The sequence below is a fragment of the Macrobrachium rosenbergii genome, chromosome 12 (assembly GCF_040412425.1).
Source record: "Macrobrachium rosenbergii isolate ZJJX-2024 chromosome 12, ASM4041242v1, whole genome shotgun sequence".
NCBI lineage: Eukaryota > Metazoa > Arthropoda > Malacostraca > Decapoda > Palaemonidae > Macrobrachium > Macrobrachium rosenbergii.
Window position 1 is genome coordinate 110,669,630 of NC_089752.1, and position 21,056 is coordinate 110,690,685.

At 34.8% G+C, this 21,056-nt stretch overlaps 1 protein-coding gene across 11 annotated transcripts in view; it reads right to left on the reverse strand.

Moving 5' to 3' along the window:
- LOC136843868 (SID1 transmembrane family member 2-like) overlaps positions 1-14,757 on the reverse strand; it is a 54,589-nt gene extending 39,832 nt beyond the window's left edge. For 3 of the 11 annotated variants that reach the window (XM_067112710.1, XM_067112718.1, XM_067112709.1), the window contains exons 1-4: positions 13,013-13,649; positions 7,722-7,960; positions 7,049-7,182; positions 4,968-5,108 (exon numbers count right to left, since the gene is read on the reverse strand). In XM_067112710.1, the coding sequence (XP_066968811.1) occupies positions 4,968-5,108; positions 7,049-7,182; positions 7,722-7,946 (500 nt within the window). In that variant the 5' untranslated portion in view covers positions 7,947-7,960; positions 13,013-13,649. Of the gene's footprint in view, positions 1-4,967; positions 5,109-7,048; positions 7,183-7,721; positions 7,961-13,012; positions 13,650-14,202 lie in introns of those variants that run through there. The other 8 variants (XM_067112713.1, XM_067112716.1, XM_067112714.1 and 5 more) reach the window with 8 other exon arrangements.
- Between the last annotated feature and the right edge of the window lie 6,299 nt (positions 14,758-21,056).

Sequence of the window (21,056 nt, forward strand, 5' to 3'; positions counted from 1 at the left end):
CTTGAATATGCACTATTATTCAACATTAATAGTAATTTGGACATTGTATTATCACCTTTCTGTTATGCTTATCAATCAACAACAGTCTTTATAGAGCACATTCATTCTGCACAGTACCTTTGGAAGTCTTGCGTCTGGTGATACTTGGCATGAATATGTAGGGTAGGCTAGCTTGCTGTGACAAATGTTTTGAATTTGCTTGCTAAAGTGTTATATTATTATGTAATGACAGAAGTAATTCTTACCTACTTGAATGTCATACAGTTTTCAAGTTAGCATATATTTTCACAAGCTAGTCAGGTTTGGGTAGCACACCCTAAGCTAGCCTAGTCATGATAACTTTTCCTGCATTTTGGATGAATTCACACATCCCTTGGATGTATTAATGCAAATAGTAGGGGGTCACTGTACCCTGACCTCACTTCATTGATCTAGGTGTAGAATTTTTATGTAATAGGCAGCTCCCAGGCCCTCTGCTGACAAATAGTACCTTCTCAAATTAATCTTCTATTTCCTTCATGACAGTTGTATGTTTACTCTCAGCTTCAATTTAGCATCTGCCAGATGTGACTGTTACATTTAATCTTGAAAGAGTAGTTTTAGTTTTCTGTAGAAGAAAACTACTGTGGTGGATTTGTCTGTCTGTCTGGCCTCAGATCTTAAAAACCACTGAGGCTAGAGGGCTGCAAATTAGTGTGTTGATCATCCACCCTCCAATCATCTACCATAACAATTTGCAGGCTTCTAGCCTCAGTAGTTTTTATTTCATTTAAGGCTAAAGTTAGCCATAATTGTACTTTCTGCAGCGCTATAGGTACCAACATAGGCCACCACCGGACCATGGCTGAGTTTTATGGGCTGTGGCTGAGGCCACCAACGAACAGAAAACTTGACTGCACCGAAAAAACTTCGGCACATTTTTTACTTGTTTTTATATAGGAATTGCTACCTATGTACAATATAATGTTTATGTGGTACACCCTATTATCAGTTTAAGAGAAACATATACTGTACTGATTATGAAATGACACCAGTTAATCATCTGGCATTAACATTATTTGTCTATGATCTGACTGACCTTTTAGGTTACATCACCTTATTACAATATTTATGTACCTATATTACTTGTCTCTCTGTCCATCTACAGCTACCTAGTCTTCCCTTCATTCTGAGTTTGAATGACATGAATGAATACAATTATAATGGACGAAACGTTTTGCATTCAGGTTAAAAAGGTGTCACGATACCTTACGACCTATGCAAGTCAAGGAAATAATGAGCAGGTACATCAGGTTGAGCTGGCTACATTCCTGAGCAGATCATAGATGCTGGCACAAGCGAGTCTTGATGATCAAGGGGTGGTGGTTGCTGTTCCCTTGGGTACATATTCTGGTCATATACAGTTTGGGAAAGTGAAAAATGATCAAGGGCTGGTAATTGCTGCTATCTCTGATATATATTCTGGGCATCTACAGTGTGAGACAAGAGTTGGTACTTTTTGATTAGGTCTGTAACTGGACAGCACACTGCTAAGTGTATAAATGAGGCAGGCAACAGGGAGTGAGCATTCTCTATATTTAATGTTACTACCTGATGCCTGAACTGTATGAGATCATCTTCACCTGTGTGAATTCTCAGCATAGTGGTGAGAACATCCTAAAATTTATTTGTTTTTAGTGTGGTCACACTTTACACTAGTTGCAAGCCAAAAAAAAAAACAAAATGGGAGTAAGTGGTTTTTCTTCAAAAGCATCCATTGAAGTTAGAAACAATTATCATGAAAAATGTGGAAAAGACATAAGAATATGATGTGAAGTTACTAAAGACATAAGAATATGATGTGAAGTTACTCGCATAAAACAAAGACGTATACTCTGGCTATGCATTTATTGCTAAGTGTTAAATATTGCTTAGTGCTAGTGCATGAGTAGCATCAAAAGAAATAATTCATAATGATAGTATATGGAGGGATAATGGTGTTCACACCTTGCTTGCAAAACTTGACGGTTAATGTTTACGAGACAAGGATGACATTTTACTGCTCTTCATAATCTATACAACTCCTTTCAACATAATCAAAATAAGAACACCTACAAATTTCAGTAAATCTGAAAGTGTGTGTCACAGATTTATGCACAAGGTTTTAAATTACCAGATCTGCAATGGAGTTTATGTTTTTGGCTACTTGTAACCTATCATAACTTGAGATGCAACTGGTTGTCTACAATCACAACACCTTTGAAATGTTTTTTTGCTTAGTGGACCATTAACTTCAACCACTATCACTATTCAAAACTGTAGAAATTAAGACAGAGTCCACTTCTTATGGTGGGGAACAGGGTCATGTGCACCAACGTTTATAAACAACTCACGGCAACCACTCTGCGCGTGGAAAACTGTTCTCTAGAAGACAGTAGCACATCACAAGGTAACAGTAACTGGCAAGTTTTCTTCTGGTGCAAATACGTATGAATTGGTTAGCAGTAAATAGCTACACCCTACTAGTAACAATGATCAACATTATGTGCTTCATATACCAATGGGGCCTATAATTGCCATCAACTGAATGAAAATTTTGATGGCAATCAAAATGAAGTTGATGAAATCCATATCACATGAACATAACCTCTTCACATTATTGAACTAATCCAAAACAGGATGCTCAACTGCTTTTTAAGGTAAAGTTTGGCTGAGAGAATTACTGGAACCATTTTTGCCATTCTGAATTGTCGTAATTGTCGAAGAACTATTCTACAACTGCTTACCTTAGGCAACAGTTACTAAGTCTTCTTTAAAGCATTTCAGCTATTTCTTGTTGGACTGTGGGAGTGTTAACGTTACTCCTGATATTGTTGAATGTAAAAAAATACTATATTTGATAAAAAAAAAAAAAAAAAAAAGCACAAAGAAAGCAAAAATGATTGTCAATTCATGCATCTTCTTGGACTGGAGATGTTATGCATGTTTTGTATATTAAAAGCAAGACATTCCATGTAACTCCTGCGCATAAGACATCTTATGAAACCAGACCAGTTAGTTAACAGTGATTTGTTCTGGTACAGTAAAGTGAACATGTTCAGCTCTAAGTACTCATACGTGCAAGTACTGCAATATTATTCTCATGTTCAGTATTGAATATTATTTGAACTATGTCAAGGACTAGGTTTTGTTAGTTCTACCTCATGCAAAAGGATACGATTCCATATTGAATGCTTAACTCTGATGTTCATGTGTTTTGTACTGTATCACTAATATTTATGCATGTTTGTATCTCTCTCTATTTCTTGTTTCTAGATACAATGTCCTCTTACCAATAATGAAGAAAGAGGGAAAATTATCTTTCTTTACCCAACAACACCAAAGATATTCTGACAACTTTACCCAACAACACCAAAGATATTCTGACAAAGATGGGATTTAACAGTAACATCTCATTTCTATCATTTCATGTAAATACTGGTGGCAGTAAATGGCAACACTAATATACAACTGGCATCAACATACAGTAATAGATGCACATGTGAAGCAAGAAAACTGCAAACACAAGGAAGTGTCTCGGTGAAACTGCCTCATTTCCTAGTTAACCTCCACAACACAAATCTGAAGAGCAGTCTGTGCCCATGAAAGAACAAAATCATGGCGATTTTCAGACTTAAATTTATCAAGATACAAAGTTGATAAAGAGAGTCAGAAGATACACAACCACATAGGCACGTAAGGGAGTGAATGCAAAAGTAATGTTATGAACACAAGCACAACTGGACTTGGGACCAGGTTGTGACTTATGGAGTTTTGTGTCTTCACCTTCATCATTCCAACAAATTTCAAGAGAGCAACAAATTTCAAGAGAGCAATTCATTCAGATACAAACATGGTTAGAGGTAAAGAGCACCATATGTAATAGAGGAATGAAGCTATTAAAACGTGTCAAAACACACATTGATTTAGACCCAGAACCAGACTGTGGCTTAAGGTCTCTACAGCTCTTATACTTTCTTCAAATATGTTAACTGTTTTGATGTTTTAGCAGGGTTTGAATTATTTTCTTTTTATTGCATTCACAACAGGAAACCTGAATGATACAGTACTTTACTGCTATAATGTCAAGATAGCTGACTTCAATATTTGCCAGCAAATTAAAAATTAGAAGCAAATACTGTATACCCAGTATGTATAATCCTACTTTCCTCATTTCTTTTCTATTATGTCTGAACCTCCTAAAACAATTGGCATTTTTTCTTAATACACATTTTGTAGTTCTGATCAACACATTTTAATTTTGAAAATGAAAGTATGGTATATGAGAAAATTGCAAAGCTGATGTTCTACTTATTATGATATAACTTTCAGTATAACCAAAAAATTTCACTATACTCTGATAGTATGTTATGAGCTTTAGTTTTCAACTCCAAGACCTATCAATGATGAGAAAGGAATCATTTTTAGCTTGTTTTATTGAATTTCCCTTATTTGAATGAAACATTCAATCAGCTTCCTTAATACAGTAATAGCATTCACCCAGAATGAAAACTATTTTCTGCCTGAGTTCCCCATAAGGCCAGAGGTTATGTGACATTTTACAAACAAAAGACTGAATGATCTTAAGTATTCATTATCCCAAGTTAGTTATCATCTACAGTTGTATAGACACCAGTGAAAGCAAATCTAGCACCAGTATGTGTCCAAATTCTTCATGCATATATAATGACGGAGCTATGACATAAAATTTTTTGTGGACAAAAGGTTATAGGATTTATACCTGAATTTTGTGATGTGGTACAATACTTTTGGGCAGGCAGTAAAGGTGAACAGCATTTCAAAGACTGTATTACTGTACCACTTACAGTACTTGGTGTTGGGGAGCTCCCATAACAATACTGACAAACATCTTTGAAAAACAGGATGCTGTCTACCATAAATATCACCAATGTCCATTAAAGAAAACTAATAATTTCCGAGAAACTTACTTCAATGCATAACTTTGATTGTAGAGCCTTACATTCATGGTTATATTGTCTGGGCTGGATGTTGTAATTCTGACCTCGACTGTTTCTTCCTGCTGCTGTATAGGAGGGCACAAGAGGCTTGCTACCGATGTGTATATCTGACTGGTGGAAAGAAAGACCAATATGATTAAGTGAATGCAGCCATCTTTGACCAATTCTTTCCTTGCATTTCTTGAAAATAGTTAACCAGAGAGGTTCTAAGTGATTTTGCTGTGAAATACTGTTTCAAACTCAAAATATAGGCTAGGTAGCTTCAAATTTCAAATACAAGCTTTCTAAATTCCAAACATTTTCCTTGAAGAAAAAAACAAAAGGGGCTTCATTGTCAATACAAATGACATGGAGGAAAGCTTATAAGCATTTCAACAATTATCCCTACAATTCCAAGAGCAAGAAAAGGGTACCATTATTCACTGTAATGCAAAACCTGCATTATACACTATTACCATTTCAGCTTTCAAAAACTAGTCAGTACAGAACCCTTTGGTTTTTACTGCTCCAGAAATAATTATCCACAAGATGTTGGCAACTGAATACCTGTAGTATTATTGATTAACTAACCAACTGGGTATATTTATAAAGCTTAGCATCATTATCAATGACTACTGACTGCCTAGTAACTGAAAGCCATTTACGTACAGATGAATAAGATGTTCTATTTCTTTAAAAGGCTTTATTTCCTCACAGCAATGTTCATCTTGATTCATGATAGAGAAATTCTTTTCATCAAAATTCCCATCCTAATTAAGCTGGTTACAAAGGTTTCCTCTCAAGATGAAACATGACACCTGGAAAATTTTATTTTGTGCTTTGTCACGATTCTAGTTATTTACAGTCGTAGAGTTTCATTCATCCCCATTACTGTGTTATGAGGTAACGTGCTAGATTATCTTACCTTCAGGATGCATATAGTCACTGCATCAGAATGCTTGTCATTGCCCTCTGTCCAACCAATTCTAGGTATTCCTGTCTCCTAACCAATAACACCTCTGAATTATACGCTCCATTCACCAACCTATTACCATCCATTCTCTTCACATGACCAAACCAAATCAAAAACAACTTTCTCATCTATGCTTTCACCTATGATGGAATTTTCACTAGTTTGAAGTATTTCCACGTTCCTCATCCTTACAATATTTCTTGTGCCATTTACATATGCACCACACAGAGTTCATATCAATAGCTTCACCTTATTTTCTTGCATTCCAATTCAACATTCACACTTTCCCTCCATTTAGGAGAGCTGATTCTACAACCCCTTCACTTTATAAACAACACTGTACATGTCTCTTCCAAATGTTCAGCACACATCCCTCTACATTTCTTGCTTTCCCTGTTACGTCATTCTTCCACCATCGATATTAAGATTCACTGATTCGGTTTCCTGGTTGTCATTTTCCTTCATATCTATACTCATTTACAATTACTCTCAACTTCCTCGTCTTGTAAGTTCATTCTGTTACTAACTTTTGCAGTTTCTCTTCACTGTCCCCAATCAGTACTACATAATCTACTGTCCCTTTCCTGACTTCTCACATCACTCCACCCATAAATAGACTATACGGTACATCAAAGAGCCTTGGAGATTAACAGCTAGATAAATAAATATACATATCTGCTATTAAAACCCAAGATATATACAGTATTTTTATACTATACTGTATAGTCAAACCTTGACTAATGGGTAAGAGAAAATTGGTGTCAATATTTATGTCATAAATACCTGTCACTGGTTTACTGAAATATGTTGATTAAATGACACTGGTTTTCATGGCTATAGTTGTGTTAAAATAACTTTGTAAAAATCCTTTTAAAACTCCCAGCTTTTTATCTCAAAGGCTAACTATTATTCTAATACTTTCTACTTCTTCAATAGCAGGCTGCTTGACCTTAAGTTAAAAACAGCTTGGTATAAATTGGTTCTAAGTCATATGTACAAAGGTTCATCTCCATATAAAAGTGTACATCAATATAAGGGGAAATGTGTACAACAGAAGAACATTATGCTAATAACAGAGACATCCATTCATCGTCCTTACAATTCTCCATGATTAGGGAAGGACTTCGGAAGTGTCCAAGAATTCAGGAAGAAATTCTGTTGGGCCGCAACGAAAGTTGGGTATCGGTCTGGATGCGTATAGCTCAAATGGACATCTAGTTGCAGTGGAGAAAGCTGGAAAAAAATCATTAAAAAATAGCAACCTACATTTTATTTAAGTACTTCACGCACAACTTCAACAAACTTATTTAACGTCAAGAAGTAAGAGTAAGTTTTATTTCTACTTATTGAGCAGAGTCTAAAAAGGTTACAATTATGACACACTGTCATCTTAAACAAATAATATGCTAACTTATGAACTGTCAGTAGGGGAAATGTCTACATTACCAAATTATCCTAATATCATGTATCTTTAAAGAAAATTCTAATATAGTAATACGGTGACTATTAAGCAATAAATGGAGGCTGTTAAGAATCAGTCATTAACAGTCTACATGTGACAAAGGAATTTCTTCAAATGACAGATTTTAGCCTTCAAAAAGTATATGCTTTTGTAACCTAGAAAATGACTCGCAAAATACAATATTTTGAACAGCCTGATAAGGAAACTGTAAACTACACTGTAATATGTTGATGGACATACAAAACTGAAGATTTTGCATTACCATTTAGTGTGTTTAATGAAAATGTAAAAAGGCATTTTCCCAACTTACCAGCATAGGATTATAGGTGCAATTGAAAATGCATGGCCTTGTCGAGTTAATGATCACATTATAATTGAATTTGCATGAATTAAGGGTTGCGTTGAAGGCTGCACAATCAATCACAGAATTATTTGTGCTCTGAGTAATGTCTGGGAGTGCAGTTGCCGTGGACATTCCTGCAGCTATACATACAAGGGAAAATATCTTCAAGTGCACCAACATCTTGAGAACCATTTAGTTGTTGTCACCTGGAAAAAATATAATAAAAGATAATGTTCCTTTCTGATACCAAGCTACAAAATTTCAACGTACACAGGTCTACATTATAAACAAGCCTAACATGAAGAGTGATCAGGTAAACTGCAGCAACTAATAATTATTGTATTATTGCTTATGTGATTACAATCTTGCAGCTGAATGGCCTTCACGGTCCTAGCACTGGGCCAGGTGTCCCGAATTTCAACCATTATTCATTATATCTAATCAACTGATGGGCAACCACGTGTCAAGACTTGACACATGGTTGACACTGTCAACCTGGGCCAAACTTCATTGGACAGTCAGCCAAGTGTCAACCCAGAACTAATTTCAACAAAAGTCAACAAAAATAATTTTTTTTTTTTTTTGCCATCATAGGCTATTAGGAATGATCTTGAAAATAAATACAATATTTCATTAACAATAGTAATACTGCTAAAGACTCATATACATATTTTCATATTGTAAAGATCCAGTATGACACAAAGACATAGAGGAAAAAATCATAGTATGAAAATACACTTAGTATTTTAATCACACTGACGTACTCGAGGAATTCTTACTCGGGATGCAACATTCTCGCCAAATTCCTTACACTGATATACTATACTTATTGTAGCCTATATGCGACAGTGTTTTAAGAACTAGTATTGTACTTAATCGTTCAATTATATAAAAAAAAAGCAACGATATTCATAATCAGCAAAATTCAGGAACACTATTTTAATCTCAGAAAAAATGGCTAAATGAACGTCATCTAGGCATGAAAATTTTGATATATTGTAACACATTCCTGAATCACATTTAATGTTCATGTGTTTTTTTTAAATAAGCTAATTTACCTTCATTTTTTTAAACGATCTAATGAATCTTATCAAAAACAATTTGTCTTTTGTGCTACTGTGTTACAACATTGTACATAACCCTAATAAATATATATGTAATAAGTTTTATTTCATTTTAGGAAGAAAGGAAAGATTATAAACATAAAATGGCAGCAGCTTTAGTCCCTCCAAAAAACTTTGTATATTTTGTGATGGGTGATTTTAAACTTTTGATTCTCTGGAAGGTGTAAAAAAATTGAAAGCTTTTAATTTTTGAACAGTGTAATAAAGTTGAAACTTCACACTCTTTGGACAATATAATAAAATTGAAACTTCTTCTTTTGCCAATGTAATAAAATTGAAACTTTCTAGTTTTTGGACAGTGTAATAAAACTGAAACTTTCTAGTTTTGGAACAATGCAATAACACTGAAACTTTCTATTTTTTTGACAATATAATAAAATTGAAACTTTCAAGTTTTTGGATAATGTAATAAAACTGAAACTTTCTATTTTTTAGACAATATAATAAAACTGAAACTTTCTAGTTTTTGGACAAGTAATAAAACTGAAACTTTATACTCTTTGGGCAATGTAATAAAATTGAAATTTTCCAGTTTTTGGACAATACAAAAATTGATACTTTCTATTTTTGACAATACAATCAAACAAAGTTTCTAGTTTTTGGACAATGTAATAAAATTGAAACTTTTTCTTATGACAGTGTGATAAAAGTGTCCTTTGGACACTGTAATAAAATTGAAACTTTCTAGTTTTTTGCCATTAATAAAATAAAACTTTCTAGTTTTAAGACACTGTAATAAAACTGAAACTTTCTGTTCTTAAGGCAATGTATTAAAATTGAAACTTTCTATTCTTAAGACAACATAAAATTGAAACTTTCTATTCTTAAGACAACGTAATAAAACTGAAACTTTATACTCTTTTGACAATGTGCTAAATTTGCAACTTTTCTTTGGACAATGTGATAAAATTGAAACTTTTTCTTTGGGCAATGTGATAAAATTGAAACTTTTTCTTTGGGCAATGTGATAAAATTGAAACTTTTTCTTTGGACAATGTGATAAATTTGAAACTTTTTCTTTGGGCAATGTGATAAAATTGAAACTTTTTCTTTGGGCAATGTGATAAAATTGAAACTTTTTCTTTGGACAATGTGATAAAATTGAAACTTTTTCTTTGGACAATGCAATAAAACTGAAACTATACTCTCTGCACAATGCAATAAAACTGAAACTTTTTCTTAGGACAATGTAATAAAATTGAACATTTTCTTTGGACAATGTGATAAAACTGAAATTTTCTTTCCTTTGGACAATGTAATTAAGTCAAACTTTTTTTTTGGACTGTAATAAAATTTAAACTTTATATTCTTTGAACGCTGTAACAACAGACTAAGAGTTAATACTCTGGAAAAATATTACATAACATCTTAAGACATCAGTATGCGTGAAATTCGGTACAGAATGTATTGCATTTTCCAAATATTGGACTAGAAGCTCTGGACAAGGTGACAGGTTTTGCAAAATACAAAATCGATAATAATATGGTATTCTCAAAATTAATAAAGCATACTACACTCGACATCAAAACGAACTTTTAAACCCTTTGTCAAAATGTACTTTTAAACCTCTTGTCAAAATGTGACAGTAACTCAAAATTTACCAACATAACTTCTAGAAATTCGCCTGGTTCCAACAGAAGCAAAAAAGCAAACGACAGGTGTTCTGCACTGTGTGTGTGTGTGAGAGAGAGAGAGAGAGAGAGAGAGAGAGAGAGAGAGAGAGAGAGAGAGAGAGAGAGAGTGTGTGTGTGTGTGTGTGTGTGTGTGTGTGTGTGTGTGTGTGTGTGTGTGTGTGTGTGTGTGAGAGAGAGAGAGAGAGAGAGAGAGAGAGAGAGAGAGAGAGAGAGAGATTTCGTAAAATCACTTGAAGTAAAATGCAAATAACACTAAAGTTCAATGTGATTAACAAACAACTGAAACAGCCGCATTCGATTACACTGCAAAATATTCAATAAACAAACATTAGGGAGAAATAAGAAAATATGCGGGTATCGACTGCTTCCCAAAAATTCATGATTTCATCTGAATAATGCTTGTGCTGGAAGCTACATAAGAAACGAGGTTCATCTAATATACTACACACACACACACACACACACACACACACACACACACACACACACACACACACACACACACACACACACACATATATATATATATAATAATATATATATATATATATATATATATATATATATATATATATATATATATATAAATTGAAATGTTCTACACGACAATTACTCAATTATGGGTCATGACGACAAAAAGTGGGTAACTTTAATAGTAGCCTATATTAAAGAACAGCAAAATATCAGCGTCAGCATCCGTTAGTTTCAGAATAAGTACGGGTCCACTTTGCGTACAATGTAAACATCCGTTTGTTAATCCTACGTATTACAGTGATAATGGATGCGTAAGCCTCACAAGACAGGAAGTCTCGGAAACAGGTTTCCGCATCAGTTGCATTAAATTCTGTCTTTGTATTGTTCTGGAATTTCGAAAGCTATTGTACAGTACATGTTGCGAGCGAATTCATCGCTGGGCTATGACAGCGCCGAGCAACACTAATCTGTTACTAAATATTTAAATATCATTAACAAGCATGCACTATATACTGTATGTATGTATGTATGTATGTATGTATGTATGTATGTATGTATGCATGTATGTATGTATGTATGTATGTATGTATGTATGTATATGTGTGTATATATATATTATATATATATATATATAAATTAGATATATTTACACACACACACACACACACACACACATATATATATATATATATATATATATATATATATATATATATATATATATATATGTATATATATATGGTCAGTCACTTCGTTGTTTCCCGACCAGGCGGCAGTTCGAATCCCACAGGTGATGAAGCACTAGTCACTTATAATTCCCCTTTGGTGCAAGTTATTCCCCCGAGGTGTTGTGAATTGGGCACTAAATTAAATTTTGTGGCTAAATATTTGTGAATAAAAAAAATATCCTTGAGTATATATGTATATATGTATATATATATGTATATATATATATATATATATATATATGTGTGTGTGTGTGTGTGTGTGTGTGTGTGCATAATATACATACACACATATACATAAACCTGTATATACATGGATGCATAATCAGGGTTTCATCGCTGAACGACTTCTCGCTGTGACATTTAAATCAATATATCAAGCACACGTGATTTTGAGCGAGCTTGCAAGTTGCCAGCTTACCTGGTTAGGTTCATATACTGCGGTCACTACGGTCACTAAACACAAACGATTGCTGGCCAACTAAAATTGGAACTAGCAAGGTTAAGGTCTAACTTATGCCAAAAATATGTGGCCATAAGCAGTAGCCTAGTTGAAGGCAGTTTCCCGGAGATCCAACTGAAATCCGAGTCATTCCGAGTCAAATTCGGACTCGTTGCTACACGTGCGTCGTTGCCATTTCTCCTAGACAGCAAAGCGTTGTTATGCCTCTATTTTTGATCGATATTATGCACAAGTAAACAAATGACACTTATGGCAGTATCATGCAGTGATTAAATCATACTTTCATCTTTGACATGCGACGGAACTCCGAAGAAATACAAGATTCAAAAGCCTAAAATACTCATTTTGATTTCTTCAAGTTTCATCAATCACCGTAAGGAAAGTAATTCGCTTTAGTATCAATCTGTTGGACTAAACACTAGAAATACACTTTTTCTACCTTATTTTATTTCACGAATATAGGAGGTAGGCTAATTTATACACCACTACTCTCGTATTGATTCGCCAGATTCATCTTACGCCATTTTGCCAGAACAAACCTGTGGTACGTGCATTTGGGGGAGAAAGCCTGCAGTACCTGTTCCGACAGCTTTAGTGGATGGCTTTGTTTGCAAGTTGTAATCTCTGTCTTTCTCTACTTCACCTTTCGAATCTCTGTCTTTCTCTACTTCACCTTTCGAACAACGAGGTATAAATCCCGATTTAGGCAAAAATACTCAAATGCTAGAATGTGGGCCTGGCCTGCACTGATACTATTCACCAACACACTCAGCCTACTCACCTCTGGCCTTAAGGATTATCCAAACTAGCGTATAAAAAATGTATTAATTATACTTACTTCAAAGCAAACTCAACACTACCCTGTATTTCGTAGGTGTCTGTTAAGTTGTAACTGATCACTGAAGAACAGATCAACTAGGCATATATTTCCGAAGTCCATTTAGAGCTAGCATTTATTTTCACCTGGCTGGTGCCAAAAATCACACACATTTAGCAACGGATCGTCTCTGTTTTTTTTAAATCATTAATGAATGCACAATCCCGGCAAACTCGGGTATAGTTCACATATGGCCTTCTCACAGGCTGATGTACGTTTATGTACGCCAAAACAAAGTTACCTAAAGGTAACACCTACCGCTGAGACAGACGTTCACAAAAAATTTCGTATGAATCTTTAACCACAAAAGCAATGTCTAGAAGTGCAGCGACTTCACTCAACGTCTGCGAACCGCGAGCCCGCGCCGTCGCAGTCGGACTTGCACGCCGTGAAACGTTATCGGCAAATGCACTTCTCGTATCTCGTTTTATGTATTGGTAGGTAATTATCAGCTTCGACTTTTTATTGCTTACAATAATCCTCAATCCTTTTGATTACCTCTTTCTGTAGATTTAGGAACGTCCGTTATTTTACACGTGAAAAAACAAATGTGCAGATAATGTCGTACTTGGCACGTTCGCTGGTTGCATCATGACTCGTCACCGGGGCGGTGGGATTCCCGCCCTCCCTTATTACAGGGTCCCCGCCCAAGGACCCCCAACACATACGCGTCGGCGAATGGCGCCCGTCCTTTACCCCCAGCAAAGTCAATGCAAAATCTCTGTCAACTTTTTTACTGACGTCATAATAAAATAGTTTGTGCATATTTCAGCGTAAAATAAATCCTAATTTCCTACAAGACGTTCTGTTTCGCAGACGCGGAATGGAAATGTAACCTGTACGTACGTGGTATAAACGTGTCCTGCATAGCTTCAGATTTCTGCATGTCTGCAATAGCTATGATACACGACGATTGCTTACGTTTCGGTCAACCGGTCATGAAAGAAAATCACTGAAAGACTCTGTTACCATGTTCGTATACATTTATTTAATTCAAATGTGTATGTAAATTTGTGAAGCACAAACATCAATTCAATTATCGCGCGAAAACATTTGTTAGAATAATTATTTCTTACGATTAATGTAAGAGTAATTCATCACCGCAAATTATAGATAGATTACTGGACAGTAATAATAAATGCAAAACTCACGAAATATTATATTTACTGTTGAATCGTGGGTGAACTCCTTGTGCAGGAAACTACTGTACTACCATAGGCCTCAGGTACTGTGCAGTCAGTTATTCATCCCAGCTGATTCAACGTTTTCTTCTTTCAGCGTCTGATTTTCACCTCCGTAAAGGTGTCGTCTCAACAGTCACTTCACACGTTCCAACCTTGCCTTCCACAGTCGCGAATTCTCTTCCAAATTGTTTGCACTTAACCTGAAAACTTCCTTGCTTACCGAGTGAACGAAACTGTTTATTTGGAAAGCTTTCAAGTGAATCCATCTACTGTTTGTATGTCTATTGGATTCCTCACTCACCATCATAGAATTGATAACTTGCATATACTGTCATCATTTAAGCACTGTGAAGGGTGCTTGGATATTTTCAAATGTGAAAGATTTCTCGCTCCTTCCTTCCCAGATACGTCAGTTTATTGTCACTACCAGCTGCAAGTGAGTTGAGAGACTGCTGAGACACGTAACCGCGCTCTCGTATCGAGGGGGTAAGCTCTTGTGTTTCCGGAGAACTCTTCGATAACACAGGTTTCAAGCTTGGATTAAACTCTCTCATCCCCGAGGGGGGGGAGCCAGCTCCCTTAGCCCCCTAGTTGCACTTACTCTTAAGCCTTTTACTTTATCTCCATTCTCTTTTCCTTCCTTCAAGTCTTGCTCTCAGCCTCTCTATTACTTATCGGTGCGGCTGTCCAACCACTCCAACTCCCTCTCTTTTCATTGAAGGGCCTAAAATGCCCCAGTGCGTGGCATGACAATTTCCATTTATTACTTGTAAATTCAACGGAAAGATGTACTGTTAAGTACTATGATTACATTCTCTCCTACTATCTTAAGAAAAAAAATTATATATATATATATATATATATATATATATATATATATATATATATATATATATATATATATATAGGCTATATATGTGTGTGTGTGTGTGTGTATATATGTACACTCTGTGTGCAACATATGTGCTTATGTGGGCAGCTCCTCCGTAAAACACAAAATGACAGTTACTACTGCCACATTCATCCTTTTAAACTACTGGATCCAGGATTAATCCGAAATGCAGAAAATCTCTCTCTCTCTCTCTCTCTCTCTCTCTCTCTCTCTCTCTCTCTCTCTATATATATATATATATATATATATATATATATATATATATATATATATATATATATATATATATATATATATATATATATATATATATTTTTATATATACATATATCAGTTATGTATATATATGTAATCATATATGTGATATATAATTTATATATGTGTGTGTGTGGTTTCTATACGTTGAGGCGTGCAAATAAATAAATATAAATGTGTGCAGGTGGGTTTTACATGAGTAGCCATTAAAAGATTTGTCTGAATAATGAATGGATAGCAAAACGGAAGAGATTTTCCGCATTTAGTCTTCTGTTATACAAGTGACGCTAGTCAGAAGAAACCCTTCGCTATCTTTCAAGGAATTAACCCAAATTCTAGTGACTGCTTTAGCATCAAAATGATCAAACGTCATTCTAGGGTACGACCATCCGTTGCTTTTGCCCCGCCCTCAGGAGTCCGAAAAGAATGTGGACACGAGTTCATGTGATCGATGATCGGTCTGATAACCTTGATTATCCAGTCACGTTGCAAGAACACACTGTTTTCGTGAGGCTTTTATTTTTATTTGCTGAACACGAGAGCAAGTTCCGGTGATTATTCTTGCATAATAATAATATAATAATAATAATGTCTGATGCTGATGTCCAGTTTGCATACTACATAGCGTACGAAGTCAGTAATTATTATTATAGCATTAATAACCTAACCGCTTCTTTTCGATCCTCCGAGGAACTTCGGAAAGTTGGATTCCAAACCAGCTGTCGGCGCTAGCAACGGTTTAGAAAATACGCTTATCTAATCTCAGTTTTTTTTTTCGTCGTGTCGCGTGACGAACCATTCGTGTTTACGACAAACGCCTAAGAGTGATTCTAGGAATTATAGAACTTCCCACTGAGCGATTATCCATTTTTTTTTTTTTTAATTTCCGTCCCTATTCGAACGAAGTGTTGAAAGAAGCAGAATGACGGCAGTATAATGAGCCGTGTATTGTCCAATTATGCAGTATCGTAATATAATTAAAAGTGTACGTACAGTGCAAATGTGTGTACACATATTCAGTGGATGATAGAAGTACCCAGTATTTATAATCTCACGTGCAGTCCAAAGCTTAAAGTCGAACTCATTAGTTAAAAAAAAGTCGTTTATAAAAAAAGTTGTTCACCTCTCTCTCTCTCTCTCTCTCTCTCTCTCTCTCTCTCTCTCTCTCTCTCTCTCTCTCTCTCTCTCTCTCTCTCAGGTAGATCAGTATACCGACATTTTCTGATCTAAAGATGAAGTGAATTATGCTGTTTTGTTTGCACCATGAAATTTTGGCACATTCTATATTTTTACGTTTTGCCTTTTACCTAAATTCGTTAGCCAGTGGGACCGGTAGACTGGGTGGAAGAAATAAACCGCTTCTTCAAAAATGGAAGTTTATAAGAATCATGGAAAAATCAGTAATATTACATATATATATATATATATATATATATATATATATATATATATATATATGTGTGTGTGTGTGTGTAGTGTACGCTTGTCAGTACAAACCCAGAGGCCAACTGCAAGAAATATAAAGTAATTCTTGCATTTGGATCTATGGCTTTGTAGTGACAAACGTTTCCGAAAATGTGAAGAATTCGAGAAGTTAAGAGGGCTTTGTGGCTATTACAATTACACTTGTATCTGGTAAAAGTTACCAGTAGATACTACATTATATATATATATATATATATATATATATATATATATATATATATATATATATATATATATAAATTCTGCCTTCATCGTGTTGCATTGATAATTACTACTTCACTTTCACCTAATGCTGGAAGAATCATTAAAATCAGCAGTACGTATCTCCATGCTTTTATCATAAACGCAGAAGACATTCATGCTACCTCATGCACAGTTTAGCAATCGTTCTTTCACAAAATTTCTCCATCTCAAGAACTTCAGAATTATTATTCGTCTTTTACTGAGATACGTTCTTCTCTGAAATTTCACCCCGAGTACCTTCATATACAGAGCTTTGAAAAGTGGTTAGAATCACGAGGAGGGAAGCATAATTCAAAGTGAAATGCGCGACACTGCAGCATCCCCTGCATAAGAGTAAAGAAGAAGAAGTAAATCAGTCTTGTCTTGTTTCTCAGCTCAATCCCTAGTTGGGGACACTGTTTTTAATGAGCTTCATCCAACTGGGTCTACCCTGTTTTCAGTGAGCTTCATCCAACTGGGTCTACCCTGTTTTCAGTGAGCTTCATCCAACTGGGTCTACCCTGAATGGCGCTCTCCATAATTGCTTTAGGGAGGTGTTTCATGGAAGGATGCTCTTCCTTGCTCCGACCGTCCCTATTCATCTGGGTTTGTGATTTTTCTTTAATGAAAAATAGATCTGTTTGGCATTTTCACGTCGTCTTCACTCTCGCTGATGTCAATGAAAATGTTGCTGGCTGAAGATTCAAAAATAATTTTCCAGATAATATGATGTATCTTACATAAACTGGACAATAACTGAATCTGGACCACCCAGATCCAGGCCTCCCTACATCACACCAGAGGCTGCCTTTCTTTTCTTTTTTTTTTTAACACAAAGGCATTAACTTGAGTGTATTTGTTTTGCACCAGAAGTTCCTTTTTTTTTCACAGATTGGTTGTGTTGTGAGTGGCAAACTTTTATCAATGATGTTTGTCTGAAGCTTATGATATACATATCAGAAGCTCTGATATCAATGCAAATAAACCAAAAAGTATCGAAATCAACTGTTGGTACTTGAATCAAACAGGATCTGTATGGACATCCGGTATCCAATGACAATATTCTGTTTATGTAAGGATGTGAAAAAAATATCGTTGACAAAAACATCTTGGTGTATCTGATACAGGATACAAAATATGAAGTGTAAACACACAGCAACAAGATTACCACTACCACTGCTACTACTTTACCAATACTAATAGTAATAGATGACATTTTAACTGCTTAAACGATTCTCATAACACTGCGCTCATATTTTCTATATGAAAATCAACCAATAGTTTTATGTATATTTAAATTGTTTTGTTTTAAATATTTTAACAGTTAACTAAGCTGCTCGATATGTTGAAACCTCATGTCCCAATTTTCATAATAAAATATTGAAATAATGAGAGTAACCTGTTCATTTCTTTATGTTGAACTTTTCTTGCTTTATTTATTTACTTTTCGTTGGAATCAACAAATATAAAATTTCCTCCAATAAACAGAAGCAATTTCTTGGATAAGATGCAAACTGGCACACACTCAAAATACTTATCTAAAATCTGTACGGATAACCCAGAACATCTTAAACAGCATACAATAGAAAATATGACAAACAGGTTCACACTACGCAATATACACTGATAGGTCCAGATCTTCGGCAAGTGTAAGTTTGCAGCCATATTCCCCAACAAAACATACCAACATTCCTTTCCTAAAAATGCTTCCATTTTCACCCCAGCATTATATGCCACAGCATCTGCCATTATCCATTATAATAGTTAAAGATTTACAGGTACCAGTAAAGAAATTTTGTTTCTCAGCAACTCTAAAAGGGCTACAGAAACCATTCAAAATTATAATCTGAAAAATTCTTTATCATAAGATTAAATTATCATATGAAGATTAAATCATATAAAAAATTCTTTATCATAAGATTAAATTATCATATGAAGATTAAATCATATAAAAAATTCTTTATCATAAGATTAAATTATCATATGAAGATTAAATCATATGAAGACTGTAAAATGTTGGATTCTTGCCCATCTGGGTATTAAAGGCGACGAAGAAGTCTATAAAGCAGCCAAAACTGCAACTAATATGGCAAGAACACATGAAGATATTCCTATTACTGACTATAACATCACTAAAACCCATTATAATCAATAAATAGCAAAATATATAGAATAATGAACCTGATATAAAACAAATAAAAATAAGGTATATCAGGCCTAATTTTGGAGTATGGAATTCACATCAGAATGAATGACACACAAGTTATTTTGACTCTTCCTTGAATTGGCCACTCTTGGTTGACGCCTGGATATGTGATGAATTACCCACATGATCCAATCTGTACATGTACAGAATGTAGAGTAACACTAACAGATAAACATTTGTTTCAAGTTTTGGAAATAATTTAAAAAATGTTGTTGCGATCTCCATCATTTTCAGTAAACCCAATTATAAAATTTTCAAAACGCTGTAATTTAATAAAATACAAAATTTATTGTTAACCCTTAATGGGCAGGCATCATCATATGAGTATCTATGACGTGTTTTGAGGATTAATCATCATATGAGTATTAATATTACATGCCATACAATATGGATGAATTTAACGGGAAAGATGTTTATATCAATTCAATGGTCGATAAATGACTTATGGCAACTTTAGCAGCTCAGGCTCAACACAGGAGTTGAACTTGACAGAAGGGGGGATCAGTTTGCCTTGAGACTTGAAAGCCGGATGTATTGCACATCTCTATCCCATGACATCTTTTTATTTGTTTGCTCATAAATATATCCAGGGATTGCTGTTGGTTTTAGTTCTTATCTTTTATGATAGTATGTCAGCTATAATTGTAATTTTGCAAATAAAAGCGCAAAGAAATGTTAGAAAAACATGTATACCTCAGAAAAAGTTACTGCATCTCTCCATCTCAGTAAATCTCATAAATATTTTACAACAAATATACTCAGAATTTGTTACTGATTTTAGTTCGTATCTGTTATGATACCGTGTGGGCTGTAACTATAATTTTACAAAATAAAATAAAATAAATTATTAGAAAAAATATGTATAACTTGGTAAAATTAGCATATTTTTACATGTCTTGTAAAAGAGGCCCCGCACAGGGTTGTAAATAATCACTTTCAACTTTCCATAGAAGACAGAGAAAAACTTTTAAAATTTTTTTGTATTGCACCATGTGCATTTGCATATCTTCCACTTTTCACTGATGTGTTATTTTTTTTTTCTTAAACTGGCCAGCCTTAAAGTTTGCCCACTCTGAGGGTGTGTTTAATATGTATTTAGCCCGTCCCTTAAGGGTTAATAAAGACAAATCCTTCAGGCCAGCCCTGTGAGAACTAACTGAACCTCTCCAATTTTTATGTTCTCAGTTGGTTCTTCTGCTGTGGCTATGTCCTCTACTTCATTTTGTTCATTCAGAAGGTATTCAAATACTGCATCCATCATTCCAGTATTTCTTGTATTTACAAGTTTAATTTCTTCATTTTCATTATTATGTACTTTCCCCCACTTACATTTCTCCAGCTTTCCTATGGCATTTTCCTGTTCTAAATACTTTCTCTTTCCCCTTTGCTGTGTTGATATTGTATTCTGATTCCATTCCTCCCAACTCCTATTTGTTCTTGACACCTGACTTTTTAACCGCCCTTCTCTTTTCCCTGTATACATTCTATCGCCTTCAATGCAAGTCCTCTGCAAGAGTGTGAAGGCTCTCTTCTGTTCAACTGTCCTTTGTACGTATTCATTCAACAACAACAACACCATCCTCTCAAAAAGAAAGGAAGAAAAGTAGTTAAAAAAAATCCTTAGTAAACTACTGTATATTAACATACATATCACTGTCCAAGAAAACCAGCAATGACCAAAACTACCAGGCAAAGAGTACGGTGATACACAGCATTTAATTGATCCTGGAAAAATTTATATCCTGGGAAATCAGCGACCTG